This window comes from Octopus bimaculoides, chromosome 4, assembly GCF_001194135.2.
Source record: "Octopus bimaculoides isolate UCB-OBI-ISO-001 chromosome 4, ASM119413v2, whole genome shotgun sequence".
Classification (NCBI taxonomy): Eukaryota; Metazoa; Mollusca; class Cephalopoda; order Octopoda; family Octopodidae; genus Octopus; species Octopus bimaculoides.
The window spans coordinates 85,799,438-85,817,004 of record NC_068984.1 but is presented as its reverse complement, the minus strand read 5'-3'; the positions used below and the strand labels follow the sequence as shown (position 1 = coordinate 85,817,004).

Sequence of the window (17,567 nt, the reverse complement as noted above, 5' to 3'; positions counted from 1 at the left end):
AGCCAGCCTCTTTCACGGATATATAAGGATGAACAGAAGTCATCGTACTTTGTTGGGTACATCGGGGTATGTTGATTTTTGTTTATTTTTTATGTGTCTCGACCATACGTGCACTGATGAATAAAAGATGCAGCTTACTACATTGCTGCATTAATTATGAAACCAGTGGTTTGCCGTTAAGTTAAATGTTTTTAGGAGGTTAATTTTTTGAAAGTTGCATCCCCTCGCTTTCGGTAAATATGTGCTTATTTTTTGGTAGTTTTGACTTATTTAGTCCCTCTAAGCGTGAGGCATTACTATATAGTAATGCCCTTATATAAATTATATATATATATATATATATCTTTTGATGATATATTTCTGTAGGAGATGTAAATACTGTGAGGAAAACCAGTGTATGTGAATGACTCCCTTGTGCTATTCATGACACCCACTGGCACAGGCAATCATTTCTCAGTCTTGCCATTGTAAATGTTATAAACCAGTTATTGACCCAATGAAAATCAATAACCTATGATGTTATTGCTCACAGAACATGATGTTAAATAAATAAAAATTGTGAAGAGATGTTAAATGAAGGGTAGATTGATATAAGTAGATATCAAAACCATGACAGTATGTAACAGCATTATTTTAATGTCCCTTGATATGCATATATATAAAATTATCTTCCTTCTCTTGACCAACATACATTTTCACAGATCATTTAAACACAACCTTAGTGTTCATAGTTCCTGGTTGCAATGTTGGTTTTGAACTTTGTGTGAACTTTGATACTATATGTGAACAGTTTACTCATGTGCTTTTATTTTTCTACTTTAATGCAGAATATCTGGGAAATCGAGCATGTTCCTCTGTGGATACGGCCGTACAATATTGTGGTGACCGCTAATGATAGTGGTATGATTGAGCCAGTGGTCAACGCTGTTTCCTTGCACCAGATCAAGAAACACTCCAAGCAGCTGCTTATCAACTACTTCATCCAAGAGTTTGGCCCTATCAACAGTGAAGAGTTTCTGACGGCCCAGAAGAACTTTGTGCAGAGTTGTGCTGGTTACTGTCTTGTCTGTTACCTCATGCAGGTCAAAGACAGGTGAGTTGCATGATGATCTCAATGGATTACTATATTATGGGTTATCAACTACGCTTTCTGTGAATTACAACACCATGGTCTCTATGGGTTACTACATGTAATGGCCTCTGTGGATTATCACATCGTGATCTGTATGGGTTGGCATATCATTGTCTCTGTAGATGATGAAAGATTGCTAAGGTAGCTATGGAAACTACTGATAATATTTGGGATGATAGTTAACCTTTAACTAAAACATTGTAGCTAGAAGTGATTTATTGAGAAATAATTGGAGCTTATGGTAATTAGAACGGCTCATAGAAATTTTGAGTTTAGGTACATGCATGCATATACCTGTGGGAGACGTTTTAGAAGTTATCCTTTACCTGAGTAATGAAAAATTCTCTCTTTCTCTAAGGTGAGAAGCATAATTTTGAGATATCAAAATCCTCTTCTTTTCACAGGATTTGAATTTATCCAAACTCACAAACTTTACTGTATAATTTTTGCTGATACTAATTGCTATCAATTTTAGAAAGTTAGAATGGTGAATGTTAGACTTATAACCATATTAGATCTTAAATAAACCACTGAAGATCCTTCTTGGGGGAGTTATACACTGAAGTAACTTGTCTTCTCCAAGTGTGAAGAAGTATTTGAATTCAGCACTGCAGATAATAAATTACTTGAGGGTGCCTGCATATGGTTGTTCAGCCTATCAGACAGAGCTGCCAAATTGCCCTCAAATTGCACCCTACATGCTTAACCCTTTTACTGCAGAAAGCAGGTTTATATAGCAATCTATCTTTTGTTGAGTAATGTCAAATTTTTTGAGGCAACATGACTTGTTGAAAATATCAATTCCATTTTTAGTAGATATTTAACATCATTATTGGAATCATCATCATCATCATCGTTTTACGTCCGCTTTCTATGCTAGCATGGGTTGGACGATTTGACTGAGGACTGGTGAAACCAGATGGCTACACCAGGCTCCAATCTGATTTGGCAGAGTTTCTACAGCTGGATGCCCTTCCTAACGCCAACCACTCCGAGAATGTAGTGGGTGCTTTTACGTGCCACCGGCACGAAGGCCAGTCAGGTGGTACTGGCAACGGCCACGCTCAAAATGGTGTATTTTATGTGCCACCCGCACAAGAGCTAGTCCAGGGGCACTGGCAACGATCTCGCTCGAAAATCCTTACACATGTCACGGGCACAAGTGCCAGAAAGGCGACGCTGGGCACAGGTGCCATCACGATTTCGCTTTCGTTTGCCCCAACAGGTCTTCGCAAGCTGAGTTTCGTGTCCAATGAAGGAGACGAACGGTTAAAAAGAACACAAGATGGACACAGCTGGAATACCGTTGCTGATTGGTCTGCTCAGTCAAAGCTGATCCAAGGCAAGCAATAACAAATCACTTGATATTTACAGTGCTGTTGGTACTTAATATGGTGACTCTTCTCATTTGGTCACATTTAGGATCAAGTGTTAATGTTCTCATTGGACCCATCTTACTCAGAACAGCATAGAATAACAACATTAATAGGTTATTGATGATGATGATGATTGTGTAGCCTTACTTTAATTATTTAATTGTGATTTATGCAGATAATTTAGGTTTGATTGACAGAAGACTATAGGGTGTGTATGTGCCTGTGTCTTGTGGTTGTTTAGTCCCAAGTCAGCCTTGAGTGAACAGACTTTAGATCAAAAGTAATCCAGTTGTGACCATCTTGCTTCTATTTTTTTTTTACCTTTTCAGGCATAGTGTACTACAGAGTACATTAGCCAATGTTCCCTTCTTTTAAGATGATAGGGTTTTGCTTGTATTTTCTATTTCTTTCGAGTGGAGCAACCTTTTGGGGTTTATTATTTGCAACTGTTATGGAGCTGCAATTTCTAACAGGTCAAGCAATCACATAGGAATATGGTGGTGGGTAACGGGGGAATTAAAGATATTTTATATGTGAAGTTTTTAAAGTTTTTCTCTGAAAATTGATATTTGATTCCCTTCCATTATTTTTACAGACACAATGGAAATATTCTGCTAGACTCAGATGGTCATATTATCCATATTGATTTTGGATTCATTTTGTCGACATCACCTGGGAAGAATTTAGGTTTTGAGAATTCTCCTTTTAAATTAACCCATGAGTTTGTTGAGGTAAGTATTTTCTGATGTTTGCGGTTATCTATCCTTGTTACTTTTTTGGTCTAGTTTATTGAATTTATTGTAGCATTGAAGTTGGAATAAAAACTCTGATGTCTTTTGTGTGCCTCTTTGGTATGTCTGTTGGAAGTTTCTGTCTTTTGCTTCATATTGCCATTGGTAACATGAAAGGATTCCTGTGAAGGATAATTTTACAAATTAAGCAAAATGATTGTGAAGATGATTTTCTTACACATCAAAGGTATAATTCAAACAGGTTAACTTCATCATCATTTAACGTCCATTTTCCATGCCGGCATGAGTTGAACAGTTTGACAGGGGCTGGCTAGGCAGAAGACTGCACCAGGCTTCACTGTCTGTTTTGGCAGGGTTTTTACAGCTGGATGCCTTTCCTAACACCAACCACCTTACAGAGTGGATCTTTTCTACCTAAAAATGGATATATTCAAAATAATTTACAGAGAAGAAGTACAAGGTTATCATTCTTTTCTCTAGCCAGTATCTCATCTGCTCTCATCATCATCATCATAATTTAAGATCTGTTTTCGATGCTGGCTTGGGTTGGACAGTTGGGCAGTCAGCTGGCAAAGTCAGCAGTTGCACCAGGTTCCATAATCTGTTTTGACCTGGTTTCTATGGCTAGATGCTTTCCCTAATGCCAACCATCTTATAGTTTGACACCATCACTAGTGCTGTTTATGTAGCATCATCACCAGTGCGTTTTATGTGGCACCCTCACCAGTGTGTTTTATGTGGCACCATCACAGGTGTTTTTATGTGGAACCATCACCAGTGCTTTTTATGTGACACCATCACCAGTGCTTTTTACAGGGTGCAATCAACAGTGCTTTCTACGTGGCAGAATCACCAGTGCTTTTTACGTAGAACTATCACCAGTGCTTTTTATGTGGCACAATCACCAATGCATTTTACGTGGCACAATCACCAGTGTTTTTTACGTGGCACCATCACCAGTGCTTTTTACGTGGCACCATCACCAGTGCTTTTTACGTGGCACCATCACCAGTGTTTTTTACGTGGCACCATCACCAGTGCTTTTTACGTGGCACCATCACCAGTGTTTTTACGTGGCACCATCACCAGTGTTTTTACGTGGCACCATCACCAGTGTTTTTTACGTGGCACCATCACCAGTGTTTTTTACGTGGCACCATCACCAGTGTTTTTTTACATGGCACCAGCACCAACCAGATCATCAAGTATCTTGCAAGACAAGAACCCCTAAAGTGGGAGGTGTGGGGAGTAGTATTGAAAGGGTTGGCTTTGGGCCAGTTGAGAGATTTAAAGTATAGAGGGGACATAGGTGTCTTGCTCTAGTTCTAGCAATTCTTCCTCACATTATATCAGTGTGAGGAAGAATTCTCTTCGTTGACACAATGAATAAGATAACTCATAATCATTAATATTGAAGCACAGTTAGCCAACTAGATACTGTATGATGAAGAGGGCTGTTGAAATTCAAAATGGTAGATATTTCTTCTTGTAGCACATCAGTACATCTTATTTGAGGTTTCTTTAAAAAAGGATTAATTTGCCATTTAGTTTAAACTGCAATCACAATGTTTCTCCATCTACATTCTAAAACACACCCTTCTACTTGTTTCAGTCATTGGACGGTCGCCATCTGGAGCACCACCTTGAAGGGTTTAGTCAAACAAATTGGCCTCAATACTTTTTTTTTATGTGTGATACTTAATCCATCAGTTTCTTTTGCTGAACTGTTAAGTTACACAAACATAAAGAAGCCAACACTGGTTGACAAGTGGTGGTGGTGAATACAAATACAAGATGTATACATATATATATGGCAAGTTTCCATACAGTTTCCAGCTACTAAATCCATTTTCGGTGTGGTTGCTCAGCATTGGCTAGGGGATGACCAGAAGCTGAACTAGCTTCTGATTTTGTCTTAGAGTATCCTTCTAGATAGATGTTCTAACAAGAAATAGGGATTCATCTGGCATGCTGGCTGACTATCACAAGTATTTCTATGTCCTTGCGTAATGTATGTATGTGTGTGTACATATGAATATATATTTTATCTCTTACTTCTAGGTGATGGGTGGCCTTGGCAACGACATGTTTGAATACTTCAAAATCCTGATATTACAAGGGTTTGTAGCCTCAAGAAAACATATGGACAAAATCATACCTCTGGTAGAAATCATGCAGACAGGTAAAATATCACCATGTACACAATGTTTTTTGTCTATGTAGTGTATATATGTATGATTAAAAATACACATTGGAAAAAAATCCAAGTGTAGTAGAAGAGAAAGGTCCGTACTCATGACCTTTTCAAGATCTTCGAGACTGGTGGTAAGAAGCAGGGACGTTCACTAAAGGCACTATGGGCCATGCGGTGGGGTTAAATCAAGCATGTAGTTAACTCTGCCTCTAGCAGGCTTTCACATAATTATAGTTCAACACTAAACAAAGCATTGTTTGGGGTTTGGGAATAATTATCATTACATAAAGGAAAAGGAAATGGCCAGAACTGAGGAGCAAAAATGTTAAAAGGAAAAAAAAAAAAAGAAATTTTGTGGAAAAAGATTATTTCAGTATTGTTATTCTTGTCATATGAAACTTGAAAATGGTAAAAAAATGAAGTTAGACCCTCCTAATTCCCTGACCATTTCCTTCCTCATGAGTTTGTGATAGCTATTCAGAAACTCCACCAAGCAATGGACTTGAGTTTCTTGGAACTTGCTGCTGTTGTGGACCACCAGGTTAGCTCATCAAGCAAACAAATTTGTTTCAACTGTAACCATCCATCCTTTATTTGGGCATAGTGTATCTAGAACTTCAGTATATCAAGCATGTTCTTCTTTTGAAGACAATATAGCAACTGTTTTGTAGCAGATCAAAAGATGGCATAGGGATTCCATTGTTTGTTTGCTTCAGCAATAAGACATGTTGAATTATATCTTATTGCGCACGCTTGTAATCAGAGGTGCTCCAGCTGTGATTATTTGTAAAAATCCATTAGTCTGTATCTAGTGTGCCTTTCTTTTTAAGCTAGTTGAGGAAATTCTGTTGCTATTTCTTGTAGGCCAAGCAACAACGTAGAAGCTTTCTTGGTTCATACTGCAAATGTTGTTGCAGTAATAATTGTGAGGTGCAGACCAATTTTGCTTGGTATTGTATATCATGGTAATAAACTTCCAAAGATGTTTTGCTCATTCTGGAATTTTCTCTTCCAGAGCAGATAATCAAATACATCTACCATTCACAAGGAAGCATCAATATTAAATTTTTTAAATGTACACTAGTTGATCCTTGTATCACTGCCTTAGAGCTCCTACAGGACATGTTTCTTAAAAGTCAATGAACCAACATTTTTTTAATGTGGCCTACCTTTAATGTGTATTTAATTGAGTGGACACATTCTTGATTTATACATGTTTCTTTGTCTTCTTGCAGGTTCACAGCTTCCTTGCTTCAGTCGAGGAGTGAGTACAATCCGTTCCTTGAAGGATCGATTCCACCTGACACTGACTGAAGAGCAGTTACAACTGTTGGTTGACAATATGGTTGAGAGCAGCCTAAATTCCCTCACCACCAAGCTCTATGATGGATTTCAGTACCTTACTAATGGCATCCTTTAAACCTTCTTCTCACCATCTTCACACCTGCTGCATCTGCTGTCCCCATCACTACCACCACAATTACCCTCTTCTATCTCCCCATTGTGATCACTCCTTCCTGACTGACAACCCCAGTTTTGGTGTTTCATGCCCCCCTCCTCCCTACTCTTACATATTTTTCTTTCATCTTTTTTTTTTAAGTTCTTTTTTCCCATTTTTGTTTTCTTTACTTCTTTCTTACCATTTTATTGCTTTTTCTTTTTTCTTGTTGCAATCCTTACCATTCAAATTTCCATCTGGCCTTCCCTTACCACTACTACTAACACCATCACCACCAATGATTCTTTGAGTTCCCACAACTGCTGTTTCAGCTGTTTGTTGATCTATATTTTGTAGACATTACTGTGAACATACAACATCCAACTAGACTCAACTGGTTACCCAGCTGACTAGACCTGGCCTAGTGTTTTTTTAATATTTGTTGTAAAATAACTCTGGTGGATATATATATATATATATATATATATATATATATATATATATATATATATATATATATATATATATATATCCACTCTCCCATCCTTTACACTTTGTCTTTACCACTGCCTTCCTCAATTGTCACTACAACTAAGATTACTGTAATCACCATCACAGTCAACTAAAATGTTGTTGTTTTCCCCACAATCCTTTATTATACCCTTTCCTTCATTTTGAAACTTCTACCCACCTATCTTCTATCACCTGCCTACAAATTGTTCCATAATTGCAAGTGAGACTAAAAAAGAACTCATCAAACCCAATTTTGATTAGTCCATTCATTTCTCTCCTCCTCTCTCTGGAATGGTTTATTCAAAATTTATGAAGCATATTATGTCCCTTGATCAGCTTCTAGTGAGCTCTAGAGCTCTGGACAGTTTGGGTGAATGTGTATAAGTAAAATGGGTGGCTTGCAGGGTACATTGATGGACAATCTATCTAAAGCTTACTTAACTTTGGGTATTTTGGAGGAATGTTTGTGTATGTGTGTGCATCTGTGATTGATCAAGTTCATTGTTAGGACAATATTATTGCAATCCTGCTGATGTTGACATTGTTATTTACTCACTTTAGTCGCACTCTTTACTTCATTTAAGAATTGCCTCAGGTAAACTGGCTTCCTACTCAGCAGAATTTGTCTCCTACTGGTTTTTAACCCTGCTAACTTCCAAAAGTGAAGTGAAAGTGTGTTACAAGTTCCTATGGATTGTGAAAATATTATTTTAGTTATGATGATGACGGCCTATATTGTTATGTTCTCATGTTAAATGTGACAGAGTTCATCTTTGTCATTCATCCTTTCAGGGTTGATAAAATGTAGTACTGATCAAGTGCTTGTGTCAATATAACTGGCTGTACCCCTTTGCTGTATTTGAGTCTTTATACCTGTGTTACAATCTGAGACAGTGAACTGGCAGACTCATTAGCACACTGGACAAAATGCTTGTCAGCAGTTCTTCCAGCTTTATGTTCTGAGTTCAAATTCTGCCATAGTTAGCTTTGTCTTTCATCCTTTCAGGGTCAATAAAATAAGTACCAATTGAGCACTGGGCTTGATGTAATTGCAAGTGGATGATAGAGTAACATTCACTCCATGCATACACACACACATACACCCTCTCATCTCAAACAGATTTAAAATAACATAGATTCAATAAGGTTAATAAATTAGCTATATAGATTAGTATTAATGTAGCATTTGCTGTGTTTGAGTAAGTAAGTTACTTGTGTTAAATTACACATTATATACTGTATTTGTGTCTGAATGTGGGAGTAGAGGTGGTTGTGGTTGATAAATGTTGGGTGTGTTTCAGTATACACTACTGGTGATGGGTGCCTTTGGTGGAGCAGAGAAGTCAATTAAATGTGTTGTGGTGATGGTGGTCAACAGTTAAAGAGAGAGGAGGGAAGCTTCATACAGTGATGGTGATGTTAATCAGTGGTGGTACTGGTGGTAACGAGATGTACAAGATGGAAGAGAGGGAGGGGGGACATAGTCAGGCTATATTTCTCTGGTAGTGGTGGGTTTGTTTTTCCAGTATATTACTGGCATGTATTTTATCTGAGACATGGAGGAATGGAGTCACAGCATTAGTAAACCATGCCATCCTAATCACATCCCAACCAACTGGATTTGGAACTCTGAGAAAAGAATGTGGAGGGTGGAGGAGAATGAGGGTTGGTGTTTGTGAAAGTGGCACTCTCTCGTTTGCTGGTTGCTTACCATCTGTGTTGACACTCTTGCCTTCAACTACAACACCAGCTCTCTTTAAGAAATTCTCTTTGATACCTCCCCCACATACACACACACACACAGACACACACACACCATGCACACATACATGCATACACGTGCACATATGTATATACTTGTGTGTATATATATATATATATATATATATATATATATATATATATATATACATACATACAGACACACACATATACTGTGATGGGAGCTAACCTTGCTAAAGGCTTGGCTTTGATTATACAATTTCAAACCTCCTGTGTGTTCCCTTGGGCAAGGCACATAACTTTGTTTTCTTGGGTGTGCTGTGATTGACAAACAGCACATCCCATTCATACTCCAAGGTCGAGTGCTTAGCAGCAGCAAGAAAGGAGTATTTCACTGTAAAAAAGATTAAAAAAAAAAAAAAACAAACAAAACAATAAGCTCTTGCAAAGTTTGAAGGAAGAAGAATAATTAATTAAATTAATAAAGATAACTCAGCCATTCTAACATGGAAAAAAAATATAAATGTAAAAAGCAAAAAATAAACCCACAATGATATTACATGTATATATATAACATATGTGTAATAAATATTCTTTCAAACAAAAGAAGGAAAGAACAAAAATGTTGCAATGTAAAGACAAGACAATGTAAATAAGAGTTCTTCTAATTGGAATTAAATTGTAAATTGTAAATGCATTTTTTTTTTATATATATTTTAAATCTCTTTCTCTCTCTCTCTTTGCTTTTCTTTTTTCTTCTTTTCTCCTCATACCTTGGGGTCTCTTTCAGTTACAAAGAAAAGAAAAATGTTTTAATTAAAACAATTAGATTTTTTTTTTTTTCCAAATTTCTTCTGTGTATGTAGGTATGTGTTTGCCTTAAATGTGCTTTGTTGTTAAATCACAAGCCAAGCCTGGTTGAGTAGACCTATGATCTGAAATATTCCATGTGACTATTGTCACTTGGTATACTTAGGAACACATTACCCAATGTGTCCTTTGTTTAAGATGGTAATGTGTGTGATTTGTGGGAGATTGAACTGTTTTTTTCTTTTTCTTTTTTTACATAGGTCAAACAGCCATGTAGAGGCTTATATGAACATGCAATATGTTTTTCTTTTTAGATGTTAAATCTGCATGACCTTGCAGGTTATAATTTTCTTCAGGTTGAGTAGCCCATCCCACTCAAAAGGTCCCTGAATAAGGGTTCTTTTAAGGATGATGAACAAAGCACCCATGTTTCCAGAGGTGAATTATTCAAACTTCAAAGAACTCCTCTCACCACATGGCTACGATGCTCCCTTGCTACTTCTGCTCATGATCACAGCACATATCATCAGCCAGTAAGGGACATGTTCAACTGGTTATGGTTAAACAACTGACAAGCAGATCTGTGGTATTGAGCAAAATATTTGCTGTAGTCCATCTTTTATACCTAGACAAAACAATGTACATGATAACACTTCCAATCAGTTAAGATTAGAAGCCGTGAGAGCCACTGCTTAGTTCTGCATCAGGGCATATAGGGTGTGTGGCAACAAAAATGAAACATTATCACATGGTATGACTGAAAGTAGCAAAATTGCCCAAAGGAGGCATGATAACATAGCTAAGTTTGTTCACTGGAGATTGTGTGAGAAGTACAGTCCTGGAAGAACATGGAAATGCTACAAACATGAACCAGAAAGCGTCATTGAGAATCATGAGTATAAGATCTTGTGGGACTTTACAATCAAATGTGACTCTAATTGATACCAGAAGACTAGACATTGTAGTAGTGAATAAAAGGAAGAAGGAAGCAAAGATCATAGATATTGCCATACCTGGGGATGCAGGTGTAGGTAACAAAGAGCTGTTGAAAGTGGAAAAATATACTAAATGACAAAATTGCTAGAATGTTGGCAATGAAGAGAGTACCTGCCGTCCCCATAGCTGTAGGAGCACTGGAAGTAATAACAACCAAGTTTGAGAAATATGTCAGACATACTGGAATTGACATGATGGTAGAGCATGTTAAAAAAATGCTCTGTTGATACTTGAATGTTAAGTATCTTCCATGGTGCTTAACATCTAGGTACCAAATCTTAATTTGCAGAAAGAGGCCATGTAAGTCCTTTGACAATAGGTTGCTGTCCACTTTCACAGAATTAATTGGCGCAAGTAAGATCGAGAGATCTGAGAAATGAAATATAATAATAATAAATGGGATTTTATGGTCTTTTTACATAAAGACTGATATGATTGTGGAGAACACAAAAACAAAAAATGTGTAAAGTTTATGAATTTGCAATACCATGTGATACTAGAATGGATGCCAAAGAAATTAAGAAATAAAATATAAATACCTAGCCTGAGAGATGAAGAGATTGTGTATGAATAAGATGGCAATTGTTCTTGTGGTAACTGGTGCTCTTGACACAACACCCTCACTATTACCTGAGAGGCTGAAGGATTCTGAAACTGAGACTCACTTTGTTGTTGACCGACAGAAAAGTGGCATCCTGTATTCTACAAGAACCTTGAAGACTTTTGAGATTTGAAGAGAATTGTTTTCACAAAACTGTAAAACAACATCCCTGCTAACTAATATAATGTAATAGCTTTACAGTAATAATAGTGGTTGCTGGCATAGATGTGTGGTTAAGAAGCTTGATTTCCAACTACATGGCTTGGGTTGTCTCACTGCATGGTACCTTGGGCATGTGTCTTCTACTATAGCTTCTAGCTGATCAAAGCCCTGTGAGTGGATTTGGTAGATAGAAACTAAATAAAACCTGTGGTGTATATGTATTTATGTATGTGTGTGTATGTTTATGTCTCCTTGTCTTAACATCACATGGTTATTTTAAATAAATGTCATTCATTTCCAATATTCTGCATAAACATGTTTGACCATGAGTAAGTATTACTTTGCTTGGAAACAGGTGAAGAGCATCCAACTGTAGAAAATCTGCCTCAATAAACTCCATCTGACTCATGCATTGGAAAAGTGGACATCAAAATAGATGATGATTTCTTACATGATAATGCATAATTAATTATAAAACAATATGAATCAATAAGTATTACATTTGACAGTATCATCTGAATGCTGAAAGATTAATGACAGTCCCCTTTTCAATAATGTAACTGTGGAATGTTATCACAGTACTTATCAAAACTACCTATAAGGTAGATAAATTGAAATTTGTTGATGATATTAAATGTAGATGACTATGGTAGTGTAATAACATTTTAAATAACAGGAAAATATTTTCTTTTATCAAACTCTAGCTCAATGACTGTGTGTCTAAGAAAGACAAATATGCAAACTATTCAACAACAGTTTTTCTCTGCTGTCTTATGTGTGCATATATGCATCTAACAGTCAATGGGGGAGGTGTCTACATTGTAGATAGACTTGATCAATATAGCAGCCACATATCACTGATGTCTTGCAAATGTTTTCCCTCAAACCACATGACTGCTGTATTTCCCAACCAGGATACCCTAAAATTCTTGGGTTCTGTAAGCAACAATGAATAGGTTCAGTATATGCAGATGTATTTTTGAGTAATATTTTCTTTAATTCTTACCACCATGATGATGATGATGATCGTCATCAATGGTGATGATTGCTTTTTCATGCATGGATTAGATGGAACTATGTTGAGGTAGAGTTTTTTGCTATTGGATACCAAATAATGTAATAATCTCTCTGTCTCTTGAACAATGAATATGAACATTGTTACATGGAAGACTGGAAACAAGCATTACATGAACATTGAGGCTTTTTGTTTACAGTCTGAGAGCACACATGAGGACAAAGGGAAATACAAACTCTCTCTCGCATATATGTACATTTATATATGACAGGCTTCTTCAGTTTCTGCCTACCAAATTCACTTATAAGGTATTGGTCAGTACATTGTAGAAGAAACCAGCTGATAGTATCTACTCAGTGGGACTGAACCCCTAACCACATGCTTTCGAAGTGAACTTCTTAACCATATAGCCATAGTGTGCCTGCTACATTTATAATTTTATTATTTACACACAGCAAAGTGGTGAGCTGGCAGAATCCTTAGCATGCCGGGCAAAATGCCTAGCAGCATTTCATCCATTTTTATGTCTTAAGTTCAAATTCTGTTGAGGTTGGCTTTACCATTCATGCTTTCGGGGTTGGTAAAATAAATACCAGTGGACTGCTGAAGTCAATGTAATCTATTAACCCCCCCCCCCTAACAACAACATTTCAGGCCTTGTACCTATAGTAGAAAGGATTATATACATACTGCATATTCCCTAATGTAGGGAAATCCTAGCATCTCCATGTATTAAAGAAGCCCTGCAGCAAAAATGACTTCACACGGAGTTTGATCAAAGCAAGTTCTTGCTTAAGGCTAAAGGATTATTTTGTCTGGAGGGTTTAACACTGCCAACCCCTCCAAGGGCAGTTTTGTGAATGTCTAACCCTTTTGTGATCATATTTCTATTGAACTACACTGCCTTTGTGGCAATTAATTTCGAAAATAACAAAGATTTATGTAAAATAACTTTGTCATTATTTAGCTGGTGCTTGGAACATAAAAATTAATATGAAATTTTGATGGAAAGTCTCAATTTAAACCACTTTAAAATAAGAAGTTTGTATCATAGACCCAGAACCCATCTTTGGTGGGTTATTATCAAAAGGGTGTAAGAAAATTCATAAAGCTATATGATATTTATGTAGGGGATTCCTCAGATGTAGAATGTATTTCAAGAGCTCCTCCAATAGTTGCTCCACTGTAATGTATTAAGTGTGTGAGTCAGCTAGGTAGTTCTCTATGTAGTAGCTCGTAAGCTGTTTGAAGCATGACAACTGTTTTGGCTGCCATTTTCCCCAGCAGAAAATAGAATTTTATGGAAGCACACTGTTCCCTTGTTCAGCCATTGCAAAAATTGACGAACAGGGGAGAAGCACTGCATGGCAGTACGACTTCACTGGATGCCGCTGGTTGGCAGACTGATACCTGAGGTTGTATCAAGTGGCTTCTACTGACAGAAGCCTGAACTACAATGGGTTTGTCCCACAGAGAATGTTTCTGGTTACTTTTGGGTACCCCTTTGTATATAGGAACTAGTAATAGAGCCTCTACATGATATCTCAACTTGATAGGCATAGCAGCCAAATCCCTTTCACATCACACCCTTATGGCTATATGTATGAGATAAAATAACACAACATTATGGCTATGCCTGATAGAAATTGTTAACAATTCTTGCTCAAATCACAACCCTTCTATCTCAGCCACCCCCACTCTCTTAAATACACTCCTACTCAGATGGGTAGACTTTCCTCTATCCTTTCTTTCCTTTCTCTTGAAAATTATTTGGTGACCTCTCTTGTGTTGTTGTCTTAAAAGAAAGCACTTAGTACACACTGTAGAATTGTTGGTTTTAGGAAGGGTATCCAGCTGTAGAAACAAAGCCAAAACTGGGACAAGTCATCTTATCAAACTGTCCTACATGTACCAGCATGAAAAAACTTACATTAAACAAAGATACACACACACCTTCATAATCACTTTTATATGCTTGCACAGATTGAACAGAAGTTTGCCGAGGCAAATTTTTCTGTTTCCAAGCAAAGAAATATTTCTTCATGACCATGGAAGATTGGAAATGAAGGACACCACTTGCATGACTGATACTCATTTACAACTACCATGCAATGTCAAAGCCGTAACACACACACACACACACAAAAAAGCACCCATACCAGTGTTACATAAAAACACCCAGTACACTTTGTAAAGTGGTTGATGTTATGAAGGGAATCCAGCTCTAGAAACCATGCTAAAACAGACATGGATCCTAGGCAGTCTGTCAGGATGTGATGGGCCTAAGGACTGCATTGTGCTCCAGTGTCTGTTTGACATGGTTTCTTTGGTTGGATACCCTTCCTAACGCCAACCACTTTACAGTGTGTATTGGGTACTTTTTCATGCCACCAGCATGAGTGAGGTGACCATGAAGCTTGCATCACTACAACCCTTGAGTAGGAGGAACTTTATGCAAGGAAAATAAGGAATATAGAGGGGTAAAGTATGAGAGGAAAAGGCTGGAGCAAAACAGGCTTCTTGCTGAAGAAGAACTACATGACTACTTATGTTTTAGAGGAAAGGACAGGAATGGGTTACGTAGAGCTGGAAATTGATGATGAGATGTCAGCAGAAATTATTTATCAAACATATCATAAGAATGAAAAATTTCCAGCTTTCACCAACCCATTCTTTTATGGAATCAAAGATCATTTGTTAAATATTCCAGATGTGGCTATCCCAGCTTTATTTTATGGATTCAGAGATTTTTTTCCATGTGGCTGTGTGGTTGAGAAGCTTGCTTCCCGACCATATGATCTTGGGTTCAATTCCACTGCATGCATTTTGAGCAAGTGTCTTCTACTATAGCCCTAGGCTGACTAAAGCCTTGTGAGTAGATTTTGTAGACAGAAACTGAAAGCCTGTGATATATGCATATATATCTGTGAGTCTGTGTGCTTCTCTGTGTGTACCTTTGCTCTGACTTCACTGGATGGTTTTAAATAAACATCATCATCATAAAAACAGTGTTGTTCATCTCCATTCTTCTAAAGAAAAGCATGTCCAGCCATGAGAAATATTACCTTGTTTGGAAACTGTTGAGGATTTGTGACAGAAAGAACATCCTGCTGTAAAAAATCTGCCTCAACATATTCCATCTGAGCTATGTGAACATGGAAAAAAAAATGGACATTCGATGATGATGGTGATGATGATGATAATGATAAGAGTGAAAGTGTTCCGGAGTAATCATGTTTCCTTTTTTCAAATTCAAATTTCAACACATTTAGAGATTACAAATCAAAATTAATAAGTAGACAATATGAATCATCAATTAATGAAGTTTAATACAATATATGATACAGGAATTTAATAATTTTTACAATATAATACAATTCAAAATTATAAATATAATTTATGAGGCATCAATAATTGATACTTCTGTCACCAGGCATACAAAAAACATGTCTAGCTATGAAGAATTATTACCTTGCTTGGAAACTGGTGAGGATTGGCAACAAGAAGGGCATGTAGCTGTAGAAAGTCTGCCTCAATGAATTCTATGTCCATGCAAGCATGGAAAAGTGGACATCACAATGACCACAACAATGATAAGGATGATGATTATAAATGTATGTGCATATATGTGTGCGTGTGTTTGTGTAAGTTTCAAGCAATAGGTGGCTAGTATAGATAACTAAAGTGGACAGTATATGATAAGACACAATACCAATTTCTTTGCAACTTCAATATGAGAAAAAGTGTGTAACTCTTGATATCAATAAATTGTTATCCTACCTTATTGTATACTGTCCACTGTTGTTCTCTATACCTACTGCTTAAAGCTTACAAACTTCCTACACTTGGATCTGTGGCTCCTATATTTTTATTGCATTTAAATTTCTATCTTACAATTAACTAAATTAGCATAGAATAACGGCTTCATATATTTTTATAATTAAGATCTAAATTGTTAATATATTGAATGTGAAAGAGATAGTTGAATAACTGTAAACCTACTTTTGGGCCACCCTGTGTATATGCATGTGTATATATATATATAATTAACACCATCACTGTTTTAACATCTATTTTACTTGTATGGCTTGGACAGCATTTATTGAGACAGATTTTCTATAGTCAGATGCCTTTCCCATTGCCAACCCTCACCTGTTTTCAAGTAAAGTAATATTTTCCCTATGGCCAGACAAAGTTTTCACAGAATATTTGAAATGGACGACACTGCTTGCATGACAGTGACACTCATTTACAACTGTCATGTGATATCAATAGGAGATACAAGCATACACACACACACACACACACACACACACACACAACATATAGATGTGTGTGCATATATATATATATTTATATATATACACACACACACACTGTTTATATATATAGTACGATCCAACCCATGCCAGCAAGGAAAATAGATATTAAATGTTGATGACGATGATGATATATATACACCTTATATATAAAATGTATTTATATTTCTCTCTCTCTCTCTCTCCTTCTCTCCCTATATATATGTGTGTGTGTGTGTGTGTGTGTATATATATATATATATTTGTATAAAGAGAGAGAGAGAGAGAGAGCAATAAGAAAATGGAGGGGATCAAAAGGTGGTATTCATCAACTTATAGATATTATATTATGTCAATCTATTTATTTACTAAAAGGACAATTATAGCAATATACACACATGTATGACAATATATAAAATATCAGTAATTATTAAAATATAACATATAGCAATAGAAATTGGGATAACACCTTACAGCTGTTTCAGCCAAGAGGCAGAAATACCTCATTCTACCTTTATCCCTCCAGTGGACTATATATATATGTATATATATATATAT

General features: G+C 36.6%; 1 protein-coding gene across 4 annotated transcripts in view; it reads left to right on the top strand.

The window, feature by feature from the left end:
* Window positions 1-9,824, top strand: part of LOC106875522 (phosphatidylinositol 4-kinase beta) — a 122,638-nt gene extending 112,814 nt beyond the window's left edge. For all 4 annotated transcript variants that reach the window (XM_014923714.2, XM_014923712.2, XM_014923713.2 and 1 more), the window contains 4 exons: window positions 828-1,093; window positions 3,104-3,239; window positions 5,322-5,442; window positions 6,690-9,824. In XM_014923714.2, the coding sequence (XP_014779200.1) occupies window positions 828-1,093; window positions 3,104-3,239; window positions 5,322-5,442; window positions 6,690-6,874 (708 nt within the window). In that variant the 3' untranslated portion in view covers window positions 6,875-9,824. The remainder of the gene's footprint in view (window positions 1-827; window positions 1,094-3,103; window positions 3,240-5,321; window positions 5,443-6,689) is intronic.
* The last annotated feature ends 7,743 nt before the right edge of the window (window positions 9,825-17,567 follow it).